We start from the raw sequence: 15508 nt of genomic DNA, 5'->3' as shown, positions 1-15508 counted from the left end.
CGGATTTCCTGGCGGATATTGTCTATTTTCTCTATAAAGTGGGAGGCCAGGTTATCAGCACAAATGTCTGTGATAGGGGCTTGTGCTTTTGGCCTGAGGAGGGAGTGAAAGGTGTCAAAAAGTTTCTTGGGGTTGTTGGATAGTGAGGAGCTCAGGGTGGTGAAGTAGGTCTGTTTGGTGAGGTGAAGGGCAGAGTTATATGTCCTTAACATAAATTTGAAGTGTATGAAGTCTTCTGGTGTGTTTGTTTTCCTCCATAAGCGTTCAGCACACCTAGAGCATCGCTGGAGAGTATTTGCTGCTTTTCGTTTCTGGCTTTTCCCCTGTGCTCTAAAGACTGCCACCTGTGCTCTAAAGACTCTGCCACCTGTGCTCTAAAGACTCCGCCCCCTGTGCTCTAAAGACTCCGCCCCCTGTGCTCTAAAGACTCTGCCCCCTGTGCTCTAAAGACTCTGCCCCCTGTGCTCTAAAGACTCCGTCACCTGTAGTCTAAAGACTCCTCCCCCTGTGCTCTAAAGACTCTGCCACCTGACTCGAGACGCCTGACCCAAGAGATTACATCAATATGTACAAATACAATGATGACAGACGAGCATCCGAAACGCGCGTCGGGGTAGACACGCTGACCCTATTAACCCATCAAGCAATCCATATTATAGGTAATACTTAATACATTAAGGGTCCCTACATATCTAATATGGCAGTATGTGCCCTGCAGGACTTATGGTGACACTATATGTGTTTGTGTCGGCTGGCACATTTCCTTATTACCACATTCTGTCTTCTATCATGGTATTTGTATATATTGATGTAATCTCCTGGGTCAGGCATCTCTTTGTTTTTACGGCACAGCTGCGCCGGTGGTTTCACCCATGCTCACCGCTTTCTGTGTATTTTGTATGTCTAATAAAGATGATTTTTTGTTAATTATACATGGACTTTTTTGGTCGTAGTTGTGGTTGTAAACCCCCCCCCCCCCCCCCTTTTCTGAGTCATTCATAGCAACTGGTCCATATTTTAGTCCTTCAGCAGCAATTATTACATATTTGAATATGAACATACAATTGTTATTTATTAAACTAGCTTTGCTGCTGTTGATCATTAGCATTTGTTTTCCTTCCGAGAGTTGTACACTGGGTGCAGAATTATTAGGCAAATGAGTATTTTGATCACATCCATCCAGCACGGTGGCTCAGTGGTTAGCGCTGCAGCCTTGCAGCGCTGGGGTCCTGGGTTCGCATCCCACCAAGGACAACATCTGCAAGGAGTTTGTATGTTCTCCCCGTGTTTGCGTGGGTTTCCTCCGGGTACTCCGGTTTCCTCCCACACTCCAAAGACATACTGATAGGGAATTTAGATTGTGAGCCCCATCGGGGACAGTGATGAAAAATGTGTGCAAACTGTAAAGCGCTGCAGAATATGTTAGCGCTATATAAAAATAAAGATTATTTATTATTATTTATTTGTTTTCCTTCCGAGAGTTGTACACTGGGTGCAGAATTATTAGGCAAATGAGTATTTTGATCACATCCTCCTTTTCATACAAGTTGTCCTACTCCAAGCTGTATAGGCTTGAAAGCCAACTGCCAATTATGTAAATCAGGTGATTTGCATCTCTGTAATGAGGAGGGGTGTGGTCTAATGACATCAACACCCTATATAAGGTGTGCTTAATTATTAGGCAACTTCCTGTCCTTTGGCAAAATGGGTCAGAAGAGAGATTTGACGGACTCTGAAAAGTCAAAAATTGTGAGATGTCTTGCAGAGGGATGCAGCAGTCTTGAAATTGCCAAACTTTTGAAGCGTGATCACTGAACAATCAAGCGTTTCATGGCAAATAGCCAACAGGGTCGCAAGAAGCGTGCTGATAAAAAAAAGGCTCACAATAACTGCCCATGAATTGAGGAAAATCAAGCGTGAAGCTGCCAAGATGCCATTTATCACCAGTTCTACCATATTTAAGAGCTGTAACATTACTGGAGTATCAAAAAGCACAAGGTGTGCCATACTCAGGGACATGGCCAAGGTAAGGAAGGCTGGAAAACGACCACCTTTCAACAAGAAACATAAGATATTTCTTGGCCCAGTCTTGACGTTTTTATCTTAAGACTGATTTTTCTAAGGATTTATGGACTGATGAAATGAGAGTGACTCTTGATTGGCCAGATGGATGGGCCCGAGGCTGGATCAGTAAAGGGCAGAGAGCTTCACTCCGACTCAGACGTCAGCAAGGTGGAGGTGGGGTACTGGTATGGGCTGGTATCATCAAAGATGAACTTGTGGGACCTTTTCGGGTTGAGGATGGAGTGAAGCTCAACTCCCAGACCTACTGCCAGTTTCTGAAAGACACCTTCTACAAGCAGTGGTACAGGAAGAAGTCGGTATCGTTCAAGAAAAACATGATTTTCATGCAGGACAATGCTCCATCACATGCATCCAAATACTACACAGCGTGGCTGCCCAGTAAAGGTCTAAAAGAAGAAAAAATAATGACATGGCCCCCTTGTTCACCTGATCTGAACCCCATAGAGAACCTGTGAGATCTACAGGGAGGGAAAACAGTACACCTCTCGGTACAGTGTCTGGGAGGCTGTGGTGGCTGCGGCACATTGCAATGTTGACCGTAAACAGATCAAGCAACTGACAGAATCTCTGGATGGAAGGAAGGTGAATGTCATCGTAAGGAAAGGTGGCTATGTTGGGCACTGATTTTTTTTTTGGTTTTGAATGTCAGAAATGTTGATTTATAAATTTTGTGTTATATTGGTTTACATGGTGAAAATAAACAAGTGAGATGGGTATATATTGGGTTTTTATTAAGTTGCCTAATAATTATGCACAGTAATAGTGACCTGCACAAACAGATATCCTCCTAAGATAGCCAAATCTAAAAAAACCCACACCAACTTCCAAAAATATTAAGCTTTGATATTTATGAGTCTTTTCGGTTGATTGAGAACATAGCTGTTGTTCAATAATAAAAAGAATCCTCTCAAATACAACTTGCCTAATAATTCTGCACACGGTGTAGTCTCAATACTGCATTCTAACCAGGACCAGATTGATAATCTGGCGAACCGGGCAGATTCCCGGTGGGCCGGTGGCTCTGAACTACAAAATGGGCCGCCGGCCCTTTAAAACTTCTGACTAGGCTCTGTGTGCGCTCACACTCCTGTTGGTGCACGCGCTGATAAGGGCCGCAGCCACCTGCCTCAGTGTGTGAGTGCAGCTGCGGCCCTCTTCAGTGCGCTCACACAGAGCCCAGGTCAGAAATTTGAAAGGGCCGCCTGGGCGCGCACAGGACGCCTCTCTGCTCTCCTCCAGGGGCGTCGTTATGAAAGCTCCGGGGCTGTTGTCCTCCTGTGCAGCTGGCTCTGAGGGATGAAACATCAGCAAAAGGTCAGCATAGGTGGCTGCTCCCAGGGAGAGATAAGCTCCTGTCAGCAGGTGACAGCTCCCCCTGCTCTCATCTGCTAGTATCCCGGTAGAGAGAAGAGATCAGGGATGTGCAGACAGTGCTGCTGTGAGCAGGAGAAGCTGAAGAGCTGCACGTGGACACCAGCCTCTCCTGCACCACAGAGGAGAGTGTGTGTGGCTGCGTGTATGTGTGAGGTGTGTATGTGTGTGGCTGCGTGTATGTGTGTGGCTGTGTGTATGTGTGAGGCTGTGTGTATGTGTATAGCTGCGTGTATGTGTGTGGCTGCGTGTATGTGTGAGGTGTGTATGTGTGTGGCTGCGTGTATGTGTGTGGCTGCGTGTATGTGTGAGGTGTGTATGTGTGTGGCTGCGTGTATGTGTGTGGCTGCGTGTATGTGTGAGGTGTGTATGTGTGAGGCTGTGTGTATGTGTGTGGCTGCGTGTATGTGTGAGGTGTGTATGTGTGTGGCTGCGTGTATGTGTGTGACTGCGTGTATGTGTGTGGCTGCGTGTATGTGTGTGGCTGCGTGTATGTGTGAGGTGTGTATGTGTGTGGCTGCGTGTATGTGTGTGGCTGCGTGTATGTGTGTGGCTGCGTGTATGTGTGTGGCTGCGTGTATGTGTGTAGCTGCGTGTATGTGTGTGGCTGCGTGTATGTGTGAGGTGTGTATGTGTGTGGCTGCGTGCATGTGTGTAGCTGCGTGTATGTGTGTGGCTGCGTGTATGTGTGTGGCTGCGTGTATGTGTGTGACTGCGTGTATGTGTGTGGCTGCGTGCATGTGTGTGGCTGCGTGTATGTGTGTGGCTGCGTGTATGTGTGTGGCTGCGTGTATGTGTGTGGCTGCGTGTATGTGTGTGGCTGCGTGTATGTGTGTGGCTGCGTGTATGTGTGAGGCTGCGTGTATGTGTGTGGCTGCGTGTATGTGTGTGGCTGTGTATGTGAGAGGCTGCGTGTATGTGTGTGGCTGTGTATGTGTGTGGCTGTGTGTATGTGTGGGGCTGCGTGTATGTGAGGTGTGTGTGGCTGCGTGTATGTGTGTGGCTGCGTGTATGTGTGTGGCTGTGTGTATGTGTGTGGCTGTGTGTATGTGTGTGGCTGCGTGTATGTGTGTGGCTGTGTGTATGTGTGAGGCTGTGTGTGGCTGTATGTGTGGCTGCGTGTATGTGTGTGGCTGTATGTGTGGCTGTGTGTATGTGTGTGGTTGTGTGTATGTGTGTGGTTGTGTGTATGTGTGTGGCTGTGTGTATGTGAGGTTGTGTGTATGTGAGGTTGTGTGTATGTGAGGTTGTGTGTATGTGTGTGGCTGCGTATATGTTTGTGGCTGCGTGTATGTGTGTGGCTGTGTGTATGTGAGGTTGTGTGTATGTGTGTGGCTGCGTGTATGTGTGTGGCTGCGTGTATGTGTGTGGTTGTGTGTATGTGTGAGGCTGTGTGTATGTGAGGTTGTGTGTATGTGTGAGGCTGTGTGTATGTGAGGTTGTGTGTATGTATGTGGCTGTGTGTATGTGAGGTTGTGTGTGGCTGCGTGTATGTGTGTGGCTGTTTGTATGTGAGGTTGTGTGTGGCTTTGTGTATGTGTGAGGTTGTGTGTGGCTGTATGTGAGGTTGTGTGTGGCTGTATGTGAGGTTGTGTGTATGTGTGTGGCTGCGTGTATGTGTGTGACTGCGTGTATGTGTGTGGCTGCGTGTATGTGTGTGACTGCGTGTATGTGTGTGTATGTGTGATGCTGTGTGTGGCTGTATGTGAGGTGTGTATGTGTGTGGCTGCGTGTATGTGTGTATGTGTGTGTATGTGTGTGACTGTATGTGTGGCTGCGTGTATGTGTGTGGCTGCGTGTATGTGTGAGGCTGTGTGTATGTGTGTGGCTGCGTGTGTGTGTGACTGCATGTATGTGTGTGACTGCGTGTATGTGTGTGGCTGCGTGTATGTGTGTGGCTGCGTGTATGTGTGTGACTGCGTGTATGTGTGTGGCTGCGTGTATGTGTGAGGCTGCGTGTATGTGTGGCTGCGTGTATGTGTGAGGCTGCGTGTATGTGTGTGGCTGCGTGTATGTGTGTGGCTGCGTGTATGTGTGTGGCTGCGTGTATGTGTGTGGCTGCGTGTATGTGTGAGGCTGCGTGTATGTGTGTGGCTGCGTGTATGTGTGAGGCTGCGTGTATGTGTGTGACTGCGTGTATGTGTGTGACTGCGTGTATGTGTGTGACTGCGTGTATGTGTGTGACTGCGTGTATGTGTGTGACTGCGTGTATGTGTGAGGCTGCGTGTATGTGTGTGGCTGCGTGTATGTGTGTGGCTGCGTGTATGTGTGTGGCTGCGTGTATGTGTGAGGCTGCGTGTATGTGTGTGGCTGCGTGTATGTGTGTGGCTGCGTGTATGTGTGAGGCTGCGTGTATGTGTGTGGCTGCGTGTATGTGAGGCTGCGTGTATGTGTGTGGCTGCGTGTATGTGTGTGGCTGCGTGTATGTGTGAGGCTGCGTGTATGTGTGTGGCTGCGTGTATGTGTGTGGCTGCGTGTATGTGTGAGGCTGCGTGTATGTGTGAGGCTGCGTGTATGTGTGAGGCTGCGTGTATGTGTGTGGCTGCGTGTATGTGTGTGGCTGCGTGTATGTGTGAGGCTGCGTGTATGTGTGTGGCTGCGTGTATGTGTGAGGCTGCGTGTATGTGTGAGGCTGCGTGTATGTGTGAGGCTGCGTGTATGTGTGAGGCTGCGTGTATGTGTGTGGCTGCGTGTATGTGTGTGGCTGCGTGTATGTGTGAGGCTGCGTGTATGTGTGTGGCTGCGTGTATGTGTGAGGCAGCGTGTATGTGTGAGGCTGCGTGTATGTGTGAGGCTGCGTGTATGTGTGAGGCTGCGTGTATGTGTGTGGCTGCGTGTATGTGTGAGGCAGCGTGTATGTGTGAGGCTGCGTGTATGTGTGTGGCTGCGTGTATGTGTGTGACTGCGTGTATGTGTGATGCTGCGTGTATGTGTGAGGCTGCGTGTATGTGTGTGGCTGCGTGTATGTGTGAGGCTGCGTGTATGTGTGTGGCTGCGTGTATGTGTGTGGCTGCGTGTATGTGTGAGGCTGCGTGTATGTGTGAGGCTGCGTGTATGTGTGTGGCTGCGTGTATGTGTGAGGCAGCGTGTATGTGTGAGGCTGCGTGTATGTGTGTGGCTGCGTGTATGTGTGAGGCTGCGTGTATGTGAGGCTGCGTGTATGTGTGTGGCTGCGTGTATGTGTGAGGCTGCGTGTATGTGTGAGGCTGCGTGTATGTGTGTGGCTGCGTGTGTGTGGCTGCGTGTATGTGTGTAGCTGCGTGTATGTGTGAGGCTGCGTGTATGTGTGAGGCTGCGTGTATGTGTGAGGCTGCGTGTATGTGTGTGGCTGCGTGTATGTGTGAGGCTGCGTGTATGTGTGAGGCTGCGTGTATGTGTGAGGCTGCGTGTATGTGTGAGGCTGCGTGTATGTGTGAGGCTGCGTGTATGTGTGAGGCTGCGTGTGTGTGGCTGCGTGTATGTGTGAGGCTGTGTTTATGTGTGAGCTACTTGTGTGTGTGAGCTGTGTGATACGTGTGTGTGTGAGCTAAAGCAAAAGTTGGCACAACCTGCCAGTGTTCTACGATTTGGGTGAGGGTATTGTATGTGGGCTGGTAATTTTTTTTTGTGCCAGTTCTGCTTTTTGGTCTCAGTCCGGCCCTGATTCTAGCCCCCCCACCTGTCCAACATCCGCATCTCCCCACCTTGTCCTCTTCTCATTCCTCTTTGATTTTCGCTTTCTATTGCTGGCTGGACTCCGTGCTGCATGACATCTATCATGAGGGATCAGTACTGAGAGAAGTGAAGCTGTGTAGATGGGACAGGTGCTGAGCTGCGTAGATGGGACAGGCGAGGAACTGTGGAGGTGGGACAGGTGCGGAGCTGGGACAGGTGTGGAGCTGTGGAGGTGGGACAGGTGCGGAGCTGTGTAGTTGGGACAGTTGCGGAGCTGCGAAGTTAGGACAGGTGCGGAGCTGCGGAGTTGGGACAGGTGCGAAGCTGCGGAGTTGGGACAGGTGTGGAGGTAGGACAGGTGTGGAGCTGCGGAGTTGTGACAGGTGAGGATCTGCGGAGTTAGGACAGGTGAGGAGCTGCGGACTTAGAACTGGTGAGGAACTGTGGAGGTGGTACAGGTGCGGAGCTGCGGAGTTGTGACAGGTGAGGAGCTGCGGAGTTGTGACAGGTGCGGAGCTGCAGAGTTAGGACAGGTGAGGAACTGTGGAGGTGGGACATGTGCGGAGCTGCAGAGTTAGGACAGGTTTGGAGGTGGGACAGGTGCGGAGCTGCGGAGTTGTGACAGGTGAGGAGCTGCGGAGTTGTGACAGGTGCGGAGCTGCAGAGTTAGGACAGGTGAGGAACTGTGGAGGTGGGACATGTGTGGAGCTGCAGAGTTAGGACAGGTTTGGAGGTGGGACAGGTGCGGAGCTGCGGAGTTGTGACAGGTGAGGAGCTGCGGAGTTGTGACAGGTGCGGAGCTGCGGACTTAGAACAGGTGAGGAACTGTGGAGGTGGGACAGGTGCGGAGCTGCAGAGTTAGGACAGGTGTGGAGCTGTGGAGGTGGGACAGGTGCGGAGCTGCAGAGTTGTGACAGGTGAGGAGCTGAGGAGTTAGGACAGGTGAGGAGCTGCGGACTTAGGACAGGTGAGGAACTGTTGAGGTGGGACAGGTGTGGAGCTGCGGAGTTGTGACAGGTGTGGAGCTGCGGAGTTGTGACAGGTGAGGAGCTGCGGAGTTGTGACAGGTGAGGCGGGTGAGGGAATGGCAGATGAGTGTCATATATTATTGTTTTTTGCGTCCTTTCTGGTCCTCACATTCCAGCACGACAGTAGCCACCATTGGATTTGTGTGAATCAAATACTAAGCGATTTGGATTCAATGGAATCAATTTTTTTTTTGCGGATGTTTGTAACAAAATTGATTATTTTATAATTGATTTGCATCTGTAGTGTAAGTCCTCGTGTCCTCCGTTATCTTTATGAGTGTGACTATTACTGTAAAGAATCCCATCCTCTACTGATTACTGCTGTGATTTCCTCTCTTCTCAGGGCGGCATGGATGATGAGGTTTATCTGAGTGCATATATTACGATTGGATTACTGGAGGTCATCCTGCAGTGTAAGTGTCAGACCCAGGATCTCCAGACACCTCGTACATAGCGATGTTCTGGGATTTCCCTTATTGCGTTACATAAGGTGCGATGGGGAGAGGGATGGTGCCAGCGTAAGTCAGAGCTGCCGTTTATTTCCTGCTGTAGGATGTGATCGTGCAGCGGGCACTGAAGTGTGTTACCAATGAGACTCTGGAGAATGCCAGCCTCTACAAACTGGCACTGAAGTCGTACGCATTTACTCTATCCGGTCAAGACGAGAACAGGGACGCCGCAATTATGACCTCAAATTTTCATGAGTTTTATGCCGCCACACATGGTGTAACGCCCCCACACATGGTGTAACGCCCCCCACACATGGTGTAACGCCCCCCACACATGGTGTAACGCCCCCCACACATGGTGTAACGCCCCCCACACATGGTGTAACGCCCCCCACACATGGTGTAACGCCCCCACACATGGTGTAACGCCCCCACACATGGTGTAACTCCCCCCACTCATGGTGTAACGCCCCCCACACATGGTGTAACGCCCCCCACACATGGTGTAACGCCCCCACACATAGTGTAACGCCCCCGCACATGGTGTAACGCCCCCGCACATGGTGTAACGCCCCCGCACATGGTGTAACGCCCCCACACATGGTGTAACGCCCCCCACACATGGTGTATCGCCCCTACACATGGTGTAACGCCCCCACACATGGTGTAACGCGCCCACACATGGTGTAACACCTCCACACATGGTGTTGTGAAGGGTTAAAACTAAAATCAGAGCTGTAGTTTCATTTTCTCCATTCTCTGAAGGTTTCATTTCTCCATTTTTGTTGCTTTAAGATACATTTTTTGCAATTGGGATGAAAAGTTCAGGCTGTCATGAAACCAGACTCTTCCTCATCAGGTGCAAGATAAGGGACCCGGGGGTGTACTACTCTGAAGAATATGCCATTACACTACTTTCTATGCTATTTGGATACTGACATATATGTAGTTTCCGGTTTTCTTGCAATATTATTGGCTTATAAAGTGAAGCATTACAACGATGCTATTGGTAGTTGAGAACTTTGCATAATTAAGCAAAATATTATAAAAAGTGACTAAAATAAAGGGGACTGGTAATCTGTCTTGATCCTCCCGTACAGAGACCCCCGTCTCCGTGTGGTTATTCCCAGTTGCTAGCAACGCCCTGTGGATTAATTTGGAAATCACTGGATCAACCATGAAGGGTTAATTTAATCCTCTCCCTATCAGCTGGCGCCCAACGTGGGGCCCCCGAATAGGGACGCCTCTGCCCCCGGAGGACAACAAGACAAAGGACCCTCGGAGCGGACACAGGTGCTGGAAAATTGGGACTGATCATCCCCCACGACAACCACGGTAAGTTGGCAGTTATACTGTTCAGACTGACCGTTGGTGTGGTTTTCCTGTGTCTGTTGCTGCAAAGAGGATCTGAGGTTTGTCCCCGTGGTGGGGTGATTCATGGGTGGAATCATATAGAGGTGCAGTCCCGTTGGGGGCCCAGTGCTCGAACTGTACCTCATAAGGGACGGACACCCCGGATTGACCAGTGATTGTGACTCTCTTTCTAGTCACTCCCCGAGGACACGAAAATGGGGACATCATCGGCATATGCTACCACCCTCAGAGTGGCATCTGGGGCTGCCTGGTCCATCCTGACTCCCAACGGACCGCGTTCAATCCTCAAAAGGGGATCTATCGCGAACACATATAACAGCGGGCTCACTGGACAGCCCTGGTGGACCCCAGACCCAACCTCAAAAGGGCGGCCAGACCAACCATTCATGAGCGGGAAGGTCTCTGCCCCTTCATACAAGATCTTTAGCCAATTCACAAACCCCCCCAGGCAGACCGTACCTCAGAAGGACGGACCAGAGGTACTCATGATTCACCCGATCAAAAGCTTTCGCCTGGTCTAAAGACAGCAAATACCCCTTCCATTGACTCACCCTACCCTGCTCCACTGCCTCTCGGACACCGAGCACTAAAAGTGCTGCGGCCTGGAACAGAGAAGTGCTGGGTCCCCGAAAGGAGCCAGGGTGCAAACTTCAACAGCCGTTTGAACAGCACCTTTGCCAGAACCTTCTGGTCCGTATTGAGAAGCGCTATGGGATGCCAATTCTCAATACGGGACGAGTCCTTTTGACAGGATAATCAGGGCCGACTGCCTCATTGACTGGGAAAGAGTGCCCTTGGAGAGACGCTCTTTAAACACCTCAGTCAAGAGGGGGACCAAGGAGTCCCTGAAGGTCTTATAAAACTTAGATGTTAAGCCATCCGGGCCTGGCGATTTCTTAGGCCGAAGCCCATGAATGGCCAGTCGCACTTCCTCTTCCCTGATTGCCTCGTGAAGCGAGGGGACATCCCCTGGCTAAGGGATGGCTTCGGCCAGGAAAGCCGACATCATGTTCCGATCCAGATCCCTCTTCCCCAAGAGGTGTGAGTAGAAAGATCTGATCACCTCCAAGATCCCTGATTTGGATCTGTTCAGGGAACCCGTACTGTCGACCAAACCTGTCACTACCTCACAACTCACTGACATCTTACAGTTTCTGTAGGGGTCGGGCGAGCGGTACCTCCCGAAATCCCTCTCAAAAACCAAAGATGTGTGCCTATCATACTGACACCTCTTGAGTAAAGACTTCACTCTGGAGATTTCCTCATGGTCACCCCCAGTCGAGATGAGCTGTTCAAGTTTCCTCCTCAGTTCCTGATACAGGCGGTACCTGCTCAGGCTCCTGAGGCTCGAGAGCTGGCGGAAGAAACTCGCAACCCGTTCCTTGAACATCTCCCACTACTCTAACTTATCGCTACAGAGATCCAAAAGCGGTACCTGGCTCTGAAGAAAGTACTCAAAGGATTGTCTTATCCCTGCTTCTTCCAAGAGGGACGAATTCAGCTTCCATAGTCCTTTTCCCATCCGAGGGGTTTTTGAAACATTCAGAGAAAAAGAAATCAGACAGTGATCGGAGAACTCCACCTCAACAACGGACACTGCTGAAGAGATGGCTTCCTCCTTCAAAAAAAAACCTGTCTATCCTAGACCTGCAGCTACCTCTATGAAAGGTGAAACCACTGTGACCTGAGGTGTGCCGGACATGGACATCCACCAGGCGAGCGTCACTAGCTATGCTATTAAGAGTATTACTATCATAAGCCAGCCGGTCAATGGAGCCTCCCCTATCACGAACCCTTGTAACAGTATTAAAGTCGCCTCCAAAGACAAGACCACCTGCCGGCTCATAAAAAGAAAATGCTTAATCTTCAGGAAGAGACATTTAAGGTCCCACTTTGACTGTGGACCATAGAGGTTAATGAGCCGAAGCTCCTGTCCCCTCATGAAGACGTCTAAGACCAGGCACCTCCCCATTTCTACATCGATAACTCTCCGGCACTCAACCGATGAAGTCTTAAAAAGGACTGCCACCCCGCTATACGGCTCAGCCACAAGAGACCAGTACGAGGATCCGCACCTCCACTCGCTCTCCGCCTTGCGTATGGCCCCCACATCCGTAAGTCTGGTCTCCTGCAAAAACAAAATGTCAGCCTCAAATCGGGTGAGAAAATCAAAGGCCGCAAATCTAGCTGCATCAGACTTTATACTAGCCACATTAATGGTCGCCAGAGTCAACGGGGTGGGTGCCGCCATCATGAGTGATCGAGTTAGATGGCCTTTTTCTTCCCCCCACCCATTTTCCTAGCCCATTCATTTCCGGACGATGAAGCCCCCCTCTTCTTTTCAGAGAGACAGAGGTATCCATCCTTCCCACCTATTTCTCATCACTGGACCTAGGGTTGGCCCCACCTCCTGAAGAAGACAAACCCTCTGGATAAGGGACTCCGCCCCCTCCCCAAGACCCTCCCGATGTTACCTCCGGAACCTCACCCCGACCCCTGTCTCAGCAGGGTCGTCAAGGGCTTGGTACCGGTTAGAGAGGGGGATCAGAGGGGAGTCAGTGGGACCTTCCTTAGGCACCTTGGTCAGGGAGGGAGAAGATTTTCCATCTCCCTTCTTTTTCTTCTTTTTTTTTTACTTTTGGCACTCTTGGTACCCTTGTCACCCCTTTCTTTTGGCGGTTCTCCTCCATCCTCATCAAAACTTTCATATTGGGAGGTATCTGAGAGATCAGCTATCTCCTCATTCTCCATCTGTCTGATCTCCTCATTCACCGCTTCCTCCCCCCGGGCCTTAGTGAAATGGGCCGTCACCTCAGAGTAGGGGGCAGCCATTACCCCAGTTTCCCGAGGCACATCCTGCCCCGTGCCCTCCTGACGCCTTGCCTACCTCTGCTGGTAAGAGGGGCCACTAGCCCTGCTATTCCTCATCGGCCCCTCAGCTCCTCCCCCGTTGCCTCCTCCAAACTCTGCAGAGGTTGCACCGCCAAGAACTTCCTCCCGGCTCCCCTATGCCCGGCCGGCCATGGCATTAGAGAAGGAATGAGGGCAGTGGCTGAATGGGTGACCTAGATCACCACACAGGTGACATCGAATGACAGCACAAGATGCGGCGAGGTGACCCACCTCACCACAGAAGGCACATTTCTGCACCTTGCAACCCGCGCTGAAGTGGCGAGGATCACCGCACCTGTGGCAGACCTTCGGATGCCCCTGGTAGAAGACCAGAATCCGATCCCTTCCCAGGAAAGCCGAGGAAGGGATGTGGGTGACAGTGCCCCCTGAACGCTTCAACTTTACCATGAAGGTCCAGCCTCCTGACCAGATGCCAAAATCGTCCCGGTTCTTCTTAGGGACCTCCACAACCTCGCCGTACTGGCTCAACCAGGTCATTATGTCGATGCCAGAAAGAGACTCATTACATGTTAAAATGGTCACTTTCTTCGGCCCACTTTGGCGAGAAATTGCCTCCATGGCAAACCCTCGCCAGCCGGGCTCCTCCTTTACCAGCTCATAATTCAACCAAAAGAGCTCCAAGCCTTCCGGCCGGACAAAGCTGATATCAAAGGTGGAGGTCCCAAAAGGATGTATCAGAGCAACGATGTCAATAGCCCTGAAGTCCATCTTCATGAGGAGCTTCACCACATTTGTCCTGGATGGACATGCCTCATCGCCCCTCCAGCGAAGACGAACTACATTTCTCCTGGAGACCCCCCTGCCTGGCTGTTGGGAGGGACCACACGGTCTCCCCTCCCCTTTTTTCTTGGAAGGCAGCTAGACCAAACTTATCTAGCCAGAAGGACAACTCCACCTCTCTTCCCTCTACATTGATCGTCCGCTCCCCTTTTTTGAGGGCCTCCAGGAAATGGCTGTGAAAAGCATCATTCCCTGGGTCTGGAGATGAGGAAGACCCCCGCAGAATCCCACCTGCAGCAGCCGCATAACTAATGGTGCCTGCAGGTGAGGGGGGCGATGGACCAGCCCCTAAATTCCCTGAACTCTCAACCTCACAGTCAACCATCTCCACCTCACTGACCTCAGCCTCACTATTTTCACTAGCAGAATTCACACCAACCATACCTCCAGCAGAAACCGCCCCTCCACCATTGTCACAGACACTATTCACACCAACCATACCTCCAGCAGAAACCGCCCCTCCAACACCTGACCCTTCACCATTGTCACAGACACTATTCACACCACTTCCTTTCTTATTTACATTTCTAGTTGTGTTTTTTACATTGCTTTCTGCTGGGAATGTTGCTATTTGCAGTGCAGCTGCCCATTTAAGAGTGATAATGCAGGGTTTAATTACCACACCCTGCTTTTCAGCAGAGCATGTGCTGGCAGCTGCAGACCATCTCCACGCTCCTGTGTGCACTTCACCACCGGGTCCCCCGCAGATACAGGTGACACACATGCAGAGGACGCCAGTAGTGCGACTCTCTCCGGCGAGGATGTGGGTCGCCCGCCAGGGCAGTGGGGTACTCGGTACTGGGCCGGTATCTCAGAGGGAAGTGTCACAGTAGCGGTGACCCAGTCCATGGCCCTGGGCGTCCGTGTAAACGGGGTTAAGAGTGGCTGATTAAAGTTTATAAGTGGATGATACGTGACGCCACCTGTGGTGATCGGCAATGAAGGTGTTAAGCCGACACTGCAGTGCAGATCCTCTGGGACAGATGGTGTGGGGCAGCAATGATGTTGTAGCCCTCCACAGGTAGAGCTGTGGTCCCAGGGCAGTGAGGATAGGTGTTGAGGAAGAGGGTGTAGTGTCTGGCACAGATTGCTGGAGAGTTTGCAGGAAGGAGGCAAGGACACAATATAGTGCAGTTTCTTTTACCTTTACTTTGCTTGGTAAATGCAGTTCAGAATTCCAGATTACAGATGGAACAGAGGCTGGCTGGCCTAGAAGCAACTTAGGAATCTCTCTATGCAGATGGGTTGTGTAGTCTCCTTTCTAGCGCTTATCTTAGGTACTTGCAGTACTGTGTTACACTGAAGTTCCACTTTCTTGTTCTCATCTAGAACTCCCTCGTATGGCAGACAGCTGCACCCTTCTTCTTCTTCTGGCTCACCCGTTGCTGTTGTGCTTCCGAGTCTTATATGGGAACAGAGCATTTACAGCTTCCTATTCCTCCGGTTTCTGCTGCAGGAACATCAGTATCCAAACAACCTTGGAGACCGGGCTCCAGATCATGCGCTATAGCTAGAAGTGAGCCTGGACTCTGCTCAATCTTCCAGCTCTTCTCCTCACGTCCACACACATTTCTGTTATGAATGAGTCACTGAGGAGGAAAAAACAAAAAGCAAGCTAAGCCCAGAAAACCGGAGAGGTTGGTAACTAGCGGATTGCAGACCCCTGATCCTATCCACACAACTAGCAGTAGCCGTGGGGCGTGCCTACGGTGGTCCTAGATGCCTCATCATGGCCGGAGAACTAAATAAGCCTAAAGAAAGAAAGGGAAAATCTAAACTGCCCCAGAGCAGACCCCAAAGCAATAGACAGCCCCCAACATGTATTGTCGGTATTTGCGCCACCTCTGTACACAC

At 50.8% G+C, this 15508-nt stretch overlaps 1 protein-coding gene across 2 annotated transcripts in view; it reads left to right on the top strand.

Moving 5' to 3' along the window:
- Positions 1-15508, top strand: part of LOC141060370 (pregnancy zone protein-like) — a 222373-nt gene that overhangs the window by 191774 nt on the left and 15091 nt on the right. For both annotated transcript variants that reach the window (XM_073556576.1, XM_073556575.1), the window contains one exon: positions 8482-8551. In XM_073556576.1, coding sequence (XP_073412677.1) covers positions 8482-8551 — 70 coding nt within the window. The remainder of the gene's footprint in view (positions 1-8481; positions 8552-15508) is intronic.

This window comes from Dendrobates tinctorius, unplaced genomic scaffold, assembly GCF_039654945.1.
Source record: "Dendrobates tinctorius isolate UK_male_01 unplaced genomic scaffold, ASM3965494v1 ptg000236l, whole genome shotgun sequence".
NCBI classification, from domain to species: Eukaryota; Metazoa; Chordata; class Amphibia; order Anura; family Dendrobatidae; genus Dendrobates; species Dendrobates tinctorius.
The sequence above is the reverse complement of the archived record's forward strand: the minus strand, read 5'-3'. Positions and strand labels throughout refer to the sequence as shown.